Raw genomic sequence first — 17,614 nt, 5'->3', positions numbered from 1 at the left:
CACTGTACAAATAATCTTGTAAATATGTTTTGAAAAAAAGTTGTAAGCATTCCGAAAAATCCCGCTTATCGATTGGCAGACTATTGTCAGTCACGTGATTATTTAAGTCAACGCATGCCCACACGTACGTTATAAGGTTTCAGTTTCATTTTTGTTTACAGACAAAGGATGCAACAACAGATTCGATGCTTCACCATTCATTTAATTAATTAAATTACACCCACAGAAATCCAGTTTTTACAGAATGATATAATGTTATTCTGGTAAAATCATCATCACTTACAAAACGATATCGAATGGTGATGGCAGTAATAAAAAAAACAAATGTTTTATCATTGTATCGTAGAGTAGTTAACAATCCTGCCGCTTGAAAGGATGGAATCGACATGTGAATCATCTTTTAATAAGTCTGCTGTGGTTTTATGTAAATTACAATGAAATTTTACGCAAAAATTATATTGCACAGAACTGACCCCAAAAATGTTGACTCAATATATATAAAGTAAAACTTTTTTATTATTTATTGTATAAAACACATTTTCATGATTTGCTTGCAAAATCATAAGGATAAACTTCTTCACTCCTGAATAAGATTTTTTTCATGATTTGCTATGCAAAATCAAAAGGATAAACTTCTTCATCCCTGAATTAGATTTTTCTTCAAATTTTTCTGTATATTAATTGTATCATTTTATACAAATGGATTCCTGACATTTTTTGTTGATATAGTATCATCAAATCCTAGTGTCTCAACTTTAATGCACCTTTATATGACCATACAATTAAACCTATTTTAATGTATGGCAGTTTACATTTTAGAAAAGGTTTATTCAAAAGACATATCTGAAAAGTCACAAACAAAATTCATGGAGTATATCATTGGGGTTAACAGAAAAAGTAATTTTGCTGTTATATGTGAATTAGGAATATTTCCTGTATATTTTTCAATTTTATTGACAATGCTAAAATATGCTCCTAGGTTAGGATGGTTTATTGTATGATGCATATATTATTAATAAAAAGTTACATGCAAACAATATCACTACATGGTTTTCTAGTATTGATGACAGAACTAGGCATCCCAATTAAATGTAAGTGCTGGCCGTTTATGTACTATAATAGTTAAGAATAAATTACAACAAGTTTTCGGAATCATTGGAGAGAATTTAGAGAAAATACTGTTGAATCAGGTAGAGGTAAACTTATTACTTATTTTTCAATTAAACATTTTTTTGGGTACAGACAAATATCTGCAATTAAAAGAATTTAAAGACAGACAAGCGCAAGATCAGAATTAGTGCACGACCCCTAAAAGAAGAGACGGATAGATATGCAAAAAAACTATATAGATAAATCACAAAGATTATGTAAAAAAACTACACCTTAGATAAAGTTGAAGATGAAGAACATTTTATAGCAAAATGCCCCCTTTATAACTTTTTAAGAAAAGAATTTTATGATAATATTTTAAAAGGTTTTAAAAATTTTGAAAAGTTAAGCACAAGTGCCAAATTTTATTGGCTTTTTATTCAAGAAAACAAAAGGTATTGAAAAGTATTGCAATTTATATTAATAAATAATAAACTGAGAAAGCTATCAATATAGTACAGATATTGTTTTATTTAACATGTTGAGAATATTTGCTTGTTAATATTAGATATTGACAAAAAAACACGTACTTAATATCTTCTACCTCTTCACCTACACTTTCCTTTATTGGATGACGATGTTTTTATAGCGTGTATGTTTTACTTTAGAAAACAATTACCGTAGTTGCATTTAACAAACCTTTCAGAATATTCAAGCTTGTCGATATTTTAATTTCTAAAACGGTTTGTTGAATATTTAATGATTTTATACGAGCAAACTTGAATTCTTGATCGGACATGATTTAAATCTATTTGTCTGTGTTATTGCAGAGCAGGAGACGTTTTCGCATCCTACGCACCCGGTCTCGCCATAAAACTTTCGATCACCGTTTTCGTACCGTCAGACTCAGAAATCAACCAATCATGATGCTGGATTTGGTGTTTCAAGTACGGAGTACAGTTTTATGACCGGGATCCCAAGTCTCGCTCCTAATAAGTTAATGGAATTTCCCTTTTTTTTTTGGGGGGGGGGGGGGAGGGGGTATTTATTTTCCTAGAGAAACATCTTCTTGATGGATTTATGAGATCGTTATATCATTCAAACTACTACTACTTCTTATTTAATAAGAAACATACATTTTCATCGACTATAGGTCATTGTAGATTCTATTTTCAGTTTCGTTTTGATTGACCTACTTATGACCTATGTATGAGTGTAAGACAGCTAATTTCATTAAAATAACAGTTTTCGTATCCTATTTCAAATTTCTTGCAGATACTGAGCTGATAGTTTGTATTTTACAATCGTTAGTAATCAATCAAATTTGATTTGCATTCTTGCTGACCAACCGTTATTTGTTATTGTTGCAAATGACATAAGTTTTGAATTTCAAGTTCACGATAATCAGCTGTATTGGAATAAAGCTCACCCCAAAACCAGGATAAATAATGAGTTTCGGTTTATTCTTTTACAGAGGCGAATTAAGAGGGGAGGTCCAGCCTCCCCTTTGTGGGGAAAATTTTGTTCTTATTTTCGGGATTCACTGAAGCATGACTGTATGATATCAGACCCCCTCTAGACAGTCAGTGACCCCCCTCTAGACAGTCAGTGACCACCTCTTTACGATATATATTGATCTGCTACTGTTTTCTACGTTGATTGTATAAAGTTTAACGTTTATTTCAGAGCTCAAATCACAGTAAAAGGTGTCATATGTCTTCATAAGATTTTTATTTTTTCAAATCTTGTTTTTGGTATGATAAGAAAAGAGTGTTTAAAGTTTCTGCATGGATGTCAAAAGGTGTTTTCTGTTTTGTTAAGGCCTTTCAACTGCCAAAGCACTATTTGTGAAACTTTAGTGAGAAGAATTTATATTTTGAATGAAAACAATCAGATTTCAAAATACAAGTTAAAAGTTGATTTATTCTTTTCTTTTTTTTACTTTCTGGCTTTTATTGTTAAATATATAAACTCTTTTTTCTTAATGACCGATGACTCAAATGGCTAAACATTTCTAATAAGTCCAAACATATGGTTTGTATGACGTGAGTTTAATTAGTTCAGGGCAAGTTAAATACATTATTCAGCTCTGAGAAAAAAAATAACGCTTTTCGACAATCAGGTCCCAAAGCAAAAACTAAGATTCATTGTAATTTTAGACTTTTAGGTATTAGAGACAACATTAAAAGACCGATATGTAGGATAAAGCAAAAATCGTAATTCTCATAATTATTAATACAGTATCTGTCTGTCTGTTCTTGTATTGTGATTAGACTTTGGTGATTTTTTATGACTAGATTTAAATATAGTGACATTGCAGTATTATAATTTAAGTACTAGTACTGCTTAAGCCCACACTAGGGACCATCTTCACCTTGTTTTACGATCTTTTACGGTATTAATAATTCTTTAAAAGTATTGTTGAAGACCATTCGGCAACTATCAAGATGAAGAGCATGCAGGAACAGTTGTTGGCATGACACGGGTTATGTTCTTCTCATATATTTTATGATAGTATGATACTAAACCCCTAACGGGAGGGATTGTACCTGATATTCATATGATGAAGACATAATCTTTCAATCAGTTTAATTGAGGTCTGGAGCTGGCATGTCAGTTAACTGCTAGTAGTCTGTTGTTATTTATGTATTATTGTCATTTTATTTATTTTCTTTTGTTACATCTTTTGACATCGAACTCGGACTTCTCTTAAACTGAATTTTAATGTGCGTATTGTTATTCTTTTACTTTTCTACATTGGCTAGAGGTATAGGGGGAGGGTTGAGATCTCATAAACATGTTTAACCCCGCCGCAATTTTGCGCCTGTCCCAAGTCAGGAGCCTCTGGCCTTTGTTAGTCTTGTATGATTTTAAATTTTAGTTTCTTGTGTATAATTCGGAGTTTAGTATGACGTCCATTATCACTGTACTATTATGCATATTTTAGGGGCCAACTGAAGGACACCTACGGGTGCGGGAATTCTCGCTACATTGAAGACCCATTGGTTGCCTTCGGCTGTTGTTTGCTCTATGGTCGGATGGTTGTCGCTTTGACATATTCACCATTTCCTTTCTCAATTTTATCTTAAAATATTTTTCTCGCACAATTCTGGACATCGATGGACATGCAACATTGCAAAACCACGTTTACAAATGAAAATCAACGCTCAGACTATAGTAGGACAATAAATGAACAAAAGACAAACCCGGAACCAACACAGAAGTACAAACAAAAAATGAAACAATAGACCATCAACTATGAAAACTAAAAGGAAAATAGAAACAATAACGAAAAACATCCAGGGGATACTCCAGAGAGTGAAGACAACTTGCTTCTTGCAAGACACTTTCCGTGAAAACAATTTGATATGAGAAAAACCTTTTGTTTCATTTCTTTTTTTTTTTTTTTTGAATTTTTTTACATGAGGCATTTGCCTCATTTGCCTCAATGTAGTTACGGCCCTGTAATTCCTTAAAATGCCAATGTCTTACCACCTGGACTACGCTCATATGGAAATACCCCAAAATGACCCCCAAGGGTGACTGGGGAATAGAAATGTGGTCATTTGGTCTTCTTCCGACCGGCAGTAAAACGCTTGCCGAAGTGGGGCGACCGTTTGGCTGTGCGGGATGTATCAAGTTCGCAGTCACGTCCGGTCAGATTGGGGACGTTAAATCCGATGCCTCGTGTAAAGAGAGTGCCACGCTCTTTGCACGTTAAGAACCCTTGCAACAACTCTTTGAGGGGTCCTTAGGTGGCCTGTTGCAAGGCAAAATTTCTGTCCCTATCCAATATACCATAATTTTCCAGTGGCAGTCGAAATATCCCCGACCATCATCTCAGATGGCCTCTATTATTTCAAGACCTACCTATAGTATTTATTGTGAACTTGTTCTCGTCCTGAATATGCATGAAATATTTGCCACTGGACGTTAAGTAACCAACAATCAATCAATCAAAATGCATGGCCACAGGTTCAACAACCCTTTGTTGTGAATTTGTTCATTAATGTTGAAACGTATAATACAGTATATGTGTATAAAGAATTATATTCCTATCAATTTTAATTCAATAAATAGAATGGACATACATTACAATGAAATGTACTTATTCTTCTTAGATTTCAATGACATTATTCATTGTAATATATCCTGTCTGTAACGTATATTCCTGTCCAGTAACCATATAGTCACGTGTCTCGAGGGAGTTCTGGGAAATGTGTTATTGGGTGTGAAACAAACGTTGCTTGTCAATGCCAAATAATAACAAACCAATTAAACAAATTACTTATTGATATAAAGAACGATACGTCAATTGAGTATGATATAAATTTCAATCAATGTTATCAATTTTGACAATATCGAAAGCAAACAAAACTTGTTATGAATAGGCATTGTCAGAAAACCGCATTCAGAATACAAGACAAATGTGTTGACTTATTTAAAATTTAGTTTCGTATTTTAGTGTCACTCTATCCAAGGACTAATGTGTAGCGCCAATTTCTTCTGTTTTTTTTTTTTATCAATGACAGGCTAAAAATCAAAACGTTTTCAAAGTATTCTGGCTTTGCAATTAAAAGGTCTTTATCTGAGACTTCGGTTTCAACTATTTAACATACTTTTATAAAATAGAAATGTTTATATCTAACACCAAATGTTGATGTTATCCGATACAAAATTGCAAATGTTATATGTTTTTTTGTAATGTTTTGCATTAAAGGGAGTCTCAAACCAAAATTAACAGATTGAATCCAAACATTGCTAAATTTTTCAGGGGGAAAGGCTCTTCCTCTTTGGAAAAATATATATATATATTAAATATTACTTCTTCACTTTCTTCGTTGTAGAAGGGTCTAAATACAGCACAAACAACATTTTCCAAAAGACCAAAAAAGTGAAAAAGTATATTTAAACAAAACGCATTTGACTAACACGTCGAACAACTGATGTTCTTTAACCCTGCTGACTGCCATTGGCGATTGCCAAATAAAATTGATCACAAATGTAACAAAATGGATCTTAATATAGATTTAATACTAAACAGAAAACAAATTTAACTTGTGGCCACGATGTTATGCCACAAACATACGGTGTCAATATTTTTTTTAGTACACCAGATCCGGATTTCGACAATAAATGTCTCTTCAGTGATGTTAGGGATCGAAACGGTATTTGAAAGGCCATATAAAAAGTACCCTCATTTTTAGATAGATATATATATATATATGCATACATTTTATTCATATGAAAATGGTCTGTGTCAACGAAACTGTAAAAAACAATATATATAAGCATTAGATGTGGGGCTTTTACACAAATGTCAAACAAACCATGGGAGCAAAGGCGACTAAAAGATGAACTTGGTCTGCAGATGAGCTTACCAGTGTTTGCGGAAGCATTTATTATGCATGCCGAAAGCGTTTAGTAAGACAAATAAAATGTATTGATATTAATATAGATTTTTACTTTTCTTCAAGTATACATCACATAATTTTATGTGGACAACTTAATAATAAAATAAAACTAATTATCAGCTGTAATTTTGTTAATTCTTGAGATGAAACCTGCTTTGTAAGAAAACACGCAATCTTAAAAATTATATTGTGCGTATATACAGAATTCATCTTCTGCAATTGGTTAGGCAAAAATAAACCCGAATGGTCCAAACTTTGTGCACTCCTAAAATTCCTGATGCTCAGCAAAGAAGCATCTAATTCTCAAGGGTTTTTTTACAGAAAAAGCGTCAAGCATAAATTTACTCAATGGTTTTTATTTCTTAAAAACTCTGATGATATCAGATAAATAGATAAATGAGTGTTGTGGGCAATTTCTTAGCTGTGCCATGAAAAGTACAAGTCAATAGTGTATTTGAATGTGTCCTGCTTAGTTAGTACTATAGACGTCAAATTCAGACCATCGCACTTCAGCTTACCCACCAACGCACTTCAGCGTATCTAACAACAAGTTAGCGTCACAAGGTCACCATCGCAATTCAGCGTGTTAACCAACGCACTTCAGCGTGAACCATCGCGCTTCTGAGTCCTATATATAAACTAGGCAAGACCTCTAGCGGCAAAAACACGGTTTTCAGTGTCCATTCCATATGTATAGCAAGATCTAAATCGGAAAAGTCTAATAAACTTGTTGGTTAATTTCCGGGTCCCGGAGACTACAAGAAAATTGCGGTCAGCACTCCACATGATGTAAAGCAAACAAACTGCACACCCTCTTTAGTTTTTGCTAGACTTCTTATTTGTTTTTCTTCCAATTTTTACCCCTTTAATACTTTTACAACTATAAGTACGATATTGTGATTGTATTGTCACCTCCAAGGAACTAACGACATTCAGTATCATTGCAATTTTCAAAACAACATATAAATTTAGTACGAAAAAATGGAAATTGTAGTCTTAACTCAGCAAGTTTTGTTTTCATTTTGATAATCGGTTTGGGGTTTTTTTTTCTGAAAAAAACTAGTAATTACGATGCGAAATCTGTTCTAGTTAATTAAAAAATAGACTAATTTTATATTATTATTACATCCTTTTATGAAGCCAAAAGTAATCGTATTGGAAGCCCAGTAAAGGTTTTGTTTTAATTATTCCGCACCGAATGCACCCAAAATCATAAAATCTGTTCGAATCTAAAAATCATTCCAATATTCCTCAACTTTTTCATCTGAATCAACGATCAGTCAAAAAATAAAATTTATATTAAATTAATTTACGAAGTGGTTAAGATTTTTACCATGTTTCACTGCTGATATCTGTTTTTTACTGCTAATTATTGTTTGATTAATTCTCTATTGAAATGTAACATCAAACATTTTATTTTCACATACTGATGTAAAACCTCGTTATAAAGTCATCCATTATTCCGGGAGCGTTTAAGGTCAGTGCTTCATAGTGAGGCTGTCAGCAATGAGGGTCTTGAATGGATGGTCATTTCGGGATTTTTTATTTTATTTGATTACTTTCATTTTCGTCGAGCCTTCGACTTTAGTCGAAAAAGCGAGACAAAGCGATCCTACATTCCGTCGGCGTCGTCGGCGGCGTCCACAAATATTCACTCTGTGGTTAAAGTTTTTGAAATTTTAATAACTTTCTTAAACTATCCTTGAATAGTACGAAACTTGGACAGAAGCTTGTTAATGTTCATAAGATAGTATCCAGAAGTGAATTTTGTAAAAATAAAATTCCATTTTTTCCGTATTTTACTTATAAATGGACTTAGTTTTTTTCTGCCAGGAAACATTACATTCACTCTGTGGTTAAAGTTTTTAAAATTTTAATAACTTTCTTAAACTATCCTGGAATTGTAAGAAACTTGGCCAGAAGCTTGTTTATGATCAGAAGATAGTATCCAGAAGTAAATTTTGTAAAAATAAATTCCATTTTTCCCGTATTTTACTTATATATGGACTTAGTTTTTCTTCCAGTTGACATTACATACAGTCTGCAGTTAAAGTATTTAAAACATTTTTAAGATTCTTAAACTAGCCTGGATTTTTACCAAACTTGGACAAAAGCTTCTGACAATCAAAAGATAGTATCCAGAGGAATAATTTTATTGATTTTTTTCATCATTTTTGATGAGTGTGTGATTAACAGCAAGAGTAGGCGAGACACTGGGTTCCGCGGAACCCTTACAAATTTTTCCTCATATTTAGTTTATTTTGTCAATCTTCTTTTATATTTGGCACTTAATTTTGTACTCTTTTCCTATTATTCTCTTTTTTGTTAACCCCTTTCATTGTGCATCTTGTAAAGGATGGGAATGAGATTTGGACTTAAAACTTTGAAATTTAGCCCGAAACATAAATTATTCCTATTTTACTATTTGAAGTTGTTTACCTTACGGAAAAAGAATGTTTTAAAAGTTTTTTAAGCTGTGTTTTTTTTTATTTGTTCCACCTAACAAAAGTTCAACATGAAACTTCGTAATAAACAATGTCAAACTATCAGTTGTTCCTGTTGAGATAAATATCTTTTATTCCGAATGAACAAATACTGTGATCTTTGCTCCAGTGGAAATGATATTACAGAATATGTCATCCAATTGGAACCTATATTATGAAGGAACTTCTTTTTCATGACACCTCATTCAATTTAAATTAAGATGTAATTAGTTTTTATGATCGTTTATCACTGGCACAATATGCATTGAAAAGTAAAATCACAAAAATACTGAACTCAGAGGAAAATCAATTCGGAAAGTCCATAATCACATGGCAAAATCAAATAACAAAACGCATCAAAAACGAATGGACAAGAACTGTCATATTCCTGACTTGGTACAGGCATTTTCAAATGTAAAAAATGGTGGATTGAACCTGGTTTTATAGCTAGCTAAACCTCTCACTTGTACGACAGTCGCATCAAATTCCATTACATTGTCACCGATGCGTGAACAAAACAAACAGACACAATAGATAAAAATGTCAAAAATAGGGGTACAGCAGTCAACATTGTGTTTTCATCTTAATCACTATAAAAACAACAAATGTAATGAAGAAGCACAAAAAGGCATACATCAAGTTAACATCCTCATTTAGATTATATTATACGATTTTATTTGTCTATGTAAAATGCACCCATCAAGGAAGGAGGGTTTTCAGTACTGGTGTAAAATTGCGCGTTTGAAATTCGCACAGGTAGACATGAAATAATTTTGTCGTCCATGATAATTTCTCAAACTAGAGGCTCTAAAGAGCCTGTGTCGCTCACCTTGGTCTATGTGAATATTAAAGGAAGCAGATGGATTCATGACAAAATTGTGTTTTGGTGATGGTGATGTGTTTGTACATCTTACTTTACTGAACATTCTTGCTGCTTAAAATTATCTCTATCTATAATGAACTTGGCCCATTAGTTTCAGTGGAAAATGTTAGTAAAAATTTACAAATTTTATGAAAATTGTTAAAAATTTACTATAAAGAACAATAACTCCTAAGGGGGTCAATTGACCATTTCGGTCATGTTGACTTATTTGTAAATCTTACTTTGCTGAACATTATTGTTGTTTACAGTTTATCTCTATCAATAATAATATTCAAGATAATGACCAAAAACAGCAAAATTTCCTTAAAACTACAACAATTCAGGGTCAGCAACCCAACAACGGGTTGTCCGATTCATCTAAAAATTTCAGAGCAGATAAATGTTGACCTGATAAACAATTTTACCCCATGTCAGATTTGCTCTAAATGGTTTGGGTTTTGAGTTATAAGCCAAAAACTGCATTTTACCCCATGTTCTATTTTCAGCCATGGCGGCCATCTTGGTTGGATGGCCGGGTCACTGGACACATTTTTCAAACTACTAACCCAAAAGATGATTGTGGCCAAGTTTGGATTAATTTGGCCAAGTAGTTTCAGAGGAGAAGATTTTTGTAAAAGATTACTAAGATTTACGAAAAATGGTTAAAAATTGACTATAAAGGGCAATAACTCCTAAAGGGGTCAACTGACCATTTCAGTCATGTAGACTTATTTGTTAATCTTACTTTGCTTAACATTATTGCTGTTTACAGTTTATCTCTATCTATAATAATGTTCAAGATAATAACCAAGAACAGCAAAATTTCCTTAAAATTACCAATTCAGGGGCAGCAACCCAACATCAGGTTGTCCGATTCATCTGAAAATTTCAGGGCAGATAGATCTTGACCCTATAAACATCTTTACCCCCATGTCAGATTTGCTCTAAATGCTTTAGTTTTTGAGTTATAAGCCAAAAACTGCATTTTACCCCTATGTTCTATTTTTAGCCGTGGTGGCCATCTTGGTTGGTTGGCCGGGTCACCGGACACAATTTTTAAACTAGATACCCCAATGATGATTGTGGCCAAGTTTGGTTTAATTTGGCCCAGTAGTTTCAGAGGAGAAGATTTTTCTAAAAGATAACTAAGATTTACGAAAAATGGTTAAAAATTGACTATAAAGGGCAATAACTCCTAAAGGGGTCAACTGACCATTTGGGTCAGGTTGACTTATTTGTAAATCTTACTTTGCTGAACATTATTGCTGTTTACAGTTTATCTCTATCTATAATAATATTCAAGATAATAACCAAAAACAGTAAAATTTCCTTAAAATTACCAATTCAGGGGCAGCAACCCAACAACGGGTTGTCCGATTCATCTGAAAATTTCAGGGCAGATAGATCTTGACCTGATGAACAATTTTACCCCATGTCAGATTTGCTCTAAATGCTTTGGTTTTTGAGTTATAAGCCAAAAACTGCATTTTACCCCTATGTTCTATTTTTAGCCATGGCGGCCATCTTGGTTGGTTGACCGGGTCACCAGACACATTTTTTAAACTAGATACCCCAATGATGATTGTGGCCAAGTTTGTTTAAATTTGGCCCAGTAGTTTCAGAGGAGAAGATTTTTGTAAAAGTTAACGACGCCAGACGACGACGGACGACGGACGACAGACGACGGACGCCGGACGCCGGACGCCGGACGCCAAGTGCTGAGAAAAGCTCACTTGGCCCTTTGGGCCAGGTGAGCTAAAAAGGAGGGTGTATCTACTGGAACTACATATTAAGTTTTGTAGCTGAGGATTGACCCCCCCCCCCTTTTTCCCTTCACACACCCAATAACAATAATGATATGTGGTATGATTCACAATGAGACAACTATCAATTAGACCATTAATTCACTTGTTTATTTATTTATTATCTAATAATTTGTTTTTGTTTATTTTTTTTTCAACGCTTCAATAATATAAATGGGAATTTAATATAATACTTCCATGGTCGAACGAAACAAAAGAAATTTAATTCAGACTTGTTATATCAGACCTTAACTTTTAAAAGACCCATTGAACAAAAACAAAAGGATTTTTTTATCACCAAATTGTGTTTACAAAACCGTTATAGATAGAAAGTGATTTAACGTTTGGTGGTTCCTAAGTGTAAGTATTTTATAATTTTTCAATCATAAATTCATGTTATGAAAACTTATAATTGTAATATTTTAGTTAAACACAATAATGATATCACGAATAATCACGTCGAGCTTACTAGGTTTGTGGAGATATTTTTCTCTTTACGAAAGCTTTAAAACCCCGGGGATTCTCAAAGAAAAAAGGAGTGTCATATTTTTTGGGGAGTAGAAGTGGAAGGACTTGTTGATAGGCGGGTTAAATATTTCCTAATCGAACAAAATAAAAAACTTGACTCACCAGGATCAGAATTTATAATTTTATACACTGTTGTGATTTTTCAAAAACATTGTTTTTTCAGCTTTTTTTTAATGTCCTTTACATAATAGACACTGCATGTTTTAAAAAAGTAAATTCAAGCGTACAATCGGTGCAGGTTTGGTGAAATTAATTGTTTTAATTTTTCTATACACAACAAAATCATCGGATACAGTAAATTTTTCACCAAATTGCAGCGATTGCAAGCTATATTTCATGTTTTTTTTACTTGCTCTGACATGACTGAGTACCATAATGTCATACAACAAAGTAAAGTTGAGAATGGAAATGGGGAATGTATCAAAGAGACAAACTCCCGACCATAGAACAGACAACAGCAGAAGGTCACCAACAGGTCTTCAATGCAACGAGAAATTCCCGCACCCGGAGGCGTCCTTCAGCTGGCCCCTAAACAAATATATATATTAGTTCAGTGATAATGAACGCCATACTAAACTCCAAATTGTACAAACGAAACTAAAATTAAAAATAAAACAAGACTATCAAAGACCAGAGGCTCCTGACTTAGGACAGGCGCAAAATTGCGGCGGGTTAAACATGTTTATGAGATCTCAACACTCCCCCTATACCTCTAGCAAATGTAAACCGTATCCAGTCAAAAAATTATATATTCGGAGTAAAAAGTTGGTAATATTAAAGCAATCTCTGACATAAGTTTAAGCATAATCAGAACCCTTCTTCAGCAGATGTCGCTGATGACCACAAATATTAAAGCTGATTTAAGTGTATAGTTCTTAAACATCATTTCTAATGCGAAAACCGCGCGGGTTCACTGTAGGGCATAACAAACGAAACTTTTACCATTCGCTCAATAACTCGTTCGGTAAAATAAAATGGGACATTCAAAACTCACTTCCCTAAACAAAACAGATAAAAAGCCATGCCGGGTCAAAAACCGAAGAACGATGAAAAGACAAAACAACAAAAAATTCTAAGCAACACGAACCCCACCAAAAATCGGAATAATGGCCGACATGCATGTATTGTTTTAGATTTACTTTACATCGATCACAGTAGGGTTAATGTTTACTTCTAGTTGTTTATTGCGACATAAAATTAATAACATTGTATTATTCTTACAGTCATTGAACTTTGATGTGATGGCCAACCCGTTAATGGTCGTTGCTATTGATTTTGGGACAACATACTCTGGGTACGCTTTTTCGACCAGATCCGACTTCTTCCGAGAGCCTCTGAAAATCCACGCCAACCAAGCTTGGAACTCTGGGAAAAAACAACTTCTTTCTTTAAAAACTCCAACGTGTCTTTTATTGGGAAAGAACAAAGAAACTGTGGCATTTGGATACGAAGCAGAAGATGCGTACGCAGAACTTGTTCTTGACAACAAGCATAAAAATTATTACTACTTTGACAAGTTCAAAATGAGGCTTTATGAAAATAAGGTATATAAATTTATCAATACTAAGTATCTTGTTGTACATGTTCAGTTTAAATACGATTGAAAGATACACATTGGAGGAGTCTTTACTTGTTTTTTTTTTGTTGATCTTGGCGGGGAAATCAGTTGAATCAATTTGACTTATATATCTGCTTTACCTGATTTACTGACATTTAATATGAATAACAGTTAAATTTCTTATTATTTGGCAATAAATATAAGAATTCATACCACCGGTCTTGAACTATTTATATTTGTACTGGCGTCATTTACCAGTTACCTTCACTGGTTAGTTCATTCAACAACGGAAATGCTGTGAAATTGAATATCCCGCATTCATCCCACCAGCCTAACTACTGTATTTATTTGTTTCTGTCGACACATGAAATATTTGCGACAGCACGTTAAATAACTGTTAAAGAATCCATAACAAATCAAGATAAAGGAAGATGTGGTATGAGTGTCATATATTATAGGTCAAGGTATGGCCTTCATCACGGTGCCGTTACTTTATATTTTGGTAAATAAATAAAATCTTGATTATTTTCAAAATTTAAATATTTTCTTATTTAGGATGTGAATTGTGAGATGGAAATTGCTGATATTGTTGGCAAGAAAATGTTGGCCACAGAAGTTTTCGGAAAATCTATAAAAGCTCTTTCCGATCATTTTTTTGACTTGCTGAAAACAGAAGGGGCATCCATAGAATGGTCAGAAATCCAATGGGTTCTCACAGTCCCTGCTATATGGTCAGATAAAGCAAAACAATTTATGAGAACCAGTGCTGAAGTGGTAAGTCGATATAATTTAGATATAATGATATTCCAATAATATATGGGAGCAACCATTTAACTTCAAAGAGAGGATGGGGGCATGTTGGTTTTTTTTTATCTGAGTCGCCCTTTTAATCAGTTTTTCGACTCCATCAATCGTTTTATTTTCATAGTTGAAAACGATAAGGTATGGGGAAATCTGGATTCAGAATTTTTTTTTTTTTTTGTCATCTGCTTGACCTTAATATTTTTTTCGGAAAAAAATATTGCACCCCTATTGGGACCTCTTGAAGTTAAATGGTCATTCCCCAAAACCTTTCTTTCGAACCTGAACAGGTCTTTTAACTTTTGTTTAATCGAGCCTCACTGATGAGTCTTTTGTATTCAAAACGAGCGACGGCGTACAAAATTATGAGCCCGGTTTCTTTCACGATTTTTTTTTATACAAACACATATTTTAACATATTTTATAGACACCTGCATGCATATTAATGTAGACTATATGTTTCCTGATATATGTCTTTTGGTTTTATTGTCGTTTGATTGTAGTCACATAGATTTGTGTTTAAAGATACACGTCATCAAAGTTGGGATGCTGTCTCATTAAGATTGAACCCTCCTCTCCTTTTAATATTCTGTGTTTAAAGATTCATGTCATCAATTGTCTCTTTTAGGCATTTGAGTGGTCAGGATAATTGAATAATTTCTCATGTACTGGAACATTGCTGTCATGGTTTTTTTCTTGAATGTCAATGAGACATCTTTCCAGCTGAGACCAAAATTACATAGAAGGTAACAATTATAGGCCACCGTACGGCTTGTAATAATGAGCAAAACCCATTTTGATGGCAGTAAAATATTTAATTGAATTGAAATCTTAATAGATTCTTCAGCTTCTCGTATGCACTTTGAAAGAATAAAATATCCTTTTTTATTTCTTTTTTTATAGGCAGATATACAAGGTGGAAACTTACTAATTGCTCTTGAACCAGAAGCTGCTTCTATATACTGCCAGTATTTACCCAACGAGAAATTGACAGGGAAAGACAACTCTGTAAACCTCGGTGATGATGGGGTGATATACATGATTGTTGATCTCGGAGGTTAGAACATTTGTCATTGGTTCTGTCAGGGGCTGGTTGGGGTTTACAGAATAGAGTATAATTAACCAATCCTACGGAAAAGGGGGCTTAAAACAGAAGGCAAAAACAGAGAATCATGGAGATCAAAAATATAAAGAATGGAGAAAACATATGTCATAAAAAATGTAAAATTTAGTATTGAGGGTCCTCCTTCCACGACCCTCTTCTACATGTAGTGTTTTTCAATCTTTTTGCTTCTTTTAATTAAACAAATAGAAGCATTTTTGAAAGGAGGATTCCCTGGCTTTTGTGCATACTTTTTTTTTCATTATCATGATTAAAAATAATAACTTAATGCATTATTGGTTTTATTTTTAAGGAGGCACTGCGGATTTAACAGTTCACGAGAAACACAAAGACGGAAGTATAAAGGAACTATGTCGTGCAAATGGCGAAGATTGTGGTGGAACTTCCGTTGATGCCGCTTTCATCAGGCTGTTTGACAAAATCTCAGGGTTTGCAATGATCAACAAGCTTAAAAAGGACGATCCGTCATCATATTTGGATCTTACCCGAGAATTTGAAACAGTAAAACGAAAAATCGACTCTTCTTCAACTGGGAAAGTAAACTTTTGTATACCACTCTCTACCATTAACTCAATTTGTAAAAAGCAGAAGAGGTGTGAGTTAGAAGAACTTATTCAGAAGTCCTCGTTCAAAAACAAAATTCTTATCAGAGGAGACAAAATAAGAATTGATGCCGACCTTATAAAATCATTGTTTGCAAAACCAATAGAAAAAATCACAGCTTTAGTGAAAGAGATGAACACGCAATTGAAGGCGACTGACATACCTTTGATTGTAATGGTCGGAGGCTTTTCCGAATGCAAGCTTATTCAGAGCGCATTGAAACAAGCATTTCCACAGAAAAGAGTTATTGTTCCCGAAGATGCCGGAATATCGGTGCTGAAAGGAGCTGTTCTGTATGGGCATCACCCAGAGTTCATAGCGAGTCGTGTCATCCGGTATTCTTACGGAACAGATTCATACGTAGATTTTGATCCATTCGTTCATGACGCATCTCGGAAAGAAATTATGCAAGGAAAAGAAAAATGTGAAGTTTTTGACTTTATTATACATCAACATACACAAGCTGTGATAGGTTCAGAAATTCAGAGATCATACTTTACTATGTATCCGTTTCAAACTGCAATGCCGATAACACTGTACGTAAGCACCAAAGAAAACCCAAAATACGTAGACGAGGAGGGGTGCTCCAAGTTCGGCGAAGTCGTAGTAGATATACCACATCCTTCTGAGGAAAACCGTACAGTGATAGTCAATTATAATTTTGGTAAGACGGAATTAACCGTATCTGCTCGAGAGGTAAAATTTGGATCCTCATGCAGAACACGCATTAAACTTTTGTAAAACCGAAAAAATCAAAAACTGTCAATTAAATCATTTTAAAAAATCAGCATCGACTTTGATCTTCTCCAATCTATTGTAAATGCTATCCAAAATAAAAATGTGCTTAGAGGATAAAATTTGTCTAAAAATGAAATTATAAGGGAAGAGACCGGTCTTGAAAATTTATGAAAATTAAAAATTAAATGCAGTATAAACCAAATTAATTAACAAACTTAAAAATAACTATTTTTCAAGTAAGTTTAATGAAAATATCGGTGAATAATTACATGTCGTGTTATGAATAAAATCTTGAAATCTTGAAAATTGATCCCGAAAATAGAACAAGCATATTCAAGACGAGTACAACCTTGTGGTGTATAAATATGCCTTGATTTGGTCTACAGTTGAATATATCTATGTTGGAGCCCACATAGTACATGTATCGGTTCGCAGAAAGATATATAAGACAATAACAATCAAAACCAAGGAGTAAACAACGACTCATAAAACCAAAAAGAAGTTAGAAATAATAAATAAGAAACAACACGAACTTCACTAAAAACCGGGATTGAAATCAGGTGCTCCGGAAGGGTAAGCATTTCCTGCACCGTATACGGCACCCGTCGTGTTA

The 17,614-nt window shown here is 33.7% G+C and overlaps 1 protein-coding gene across 1 annotated transcript; it reads left to right on the top strand.

Moving 5' to 3' along the window:
* The first annotated feature begins 11,922 nt into the window (after positions 1-11,922).
* LOC143057890 (heat shock 70 kDa protein 12B-like) lies at positions 11,923-17,050 on the top strand. Its single transcript, XM_076231349.1, has 5 exons — positions 11,923-12,010; positions 13,402-13,722; positions 14,292-14,510; positions 15,441-15,594; positions 15,953-17,050. Exons 2-5 carry the CDS (start codon positions 13,420-13,422, stop codon positions 17,002-17,004), a joined length of 1,728 nt encoding a protein of 575 aa, XP_076087464.1. The 5' UTR covers positions 11,923-12,010; positions 13,402-13,419; the 3' UTR covers positions 17,005-17,050.
* Positions 17,051-17,614: the final 564 nt, after the last annotated feature.

This window comes from Mytilus galloprovincialis, chromosome 13 (genome assembly GCF_965363235.1).
Source record: "Mytilus galloprovincialis chromosome 13, xbMytGall1.hap1.1, whole genome shotgun sequence".
Classification (NCBI taxonomy): Eukaryota; Metazoa; Mollusca; class Bivalvia; order Mytilida; family Mytilidae; genus Mytilus; species Mytilus galloprovincialis.
The sequence above is the reverse complement of the archived record's forward strand: the minus strand, read 5'-3'. Positions and strand labels throughout refer to the sequence as shown.

What these genes read in the sequence shown, in the direction of transcription:
- LOC143057890 (XM_076231349.1), top strand. Translation starts at nt 13,420, where the DNA reads ATGGCCAACCCGTTAATGGTCGTTGCTATTGATTTTGGGACAACATAC. An exon ending in TGAGGCTTTATGAAAATAAG is followed by an intron (nt 13,723 to 14,291) that starts GTATATAAATTT and finishes TTTCTTATTTAG; the next exon opens with GATGTGAATTGTGAGATGGA. An exon ending in TGAGAACCAGTGCTGAAGTG is followed by an intron (nt 14,511 to 15,440) that starts GTAAGTCGATAT and finishes CTTTTTTTATAG; the next exon opens with GCAGATATACAAGGTGGAAA.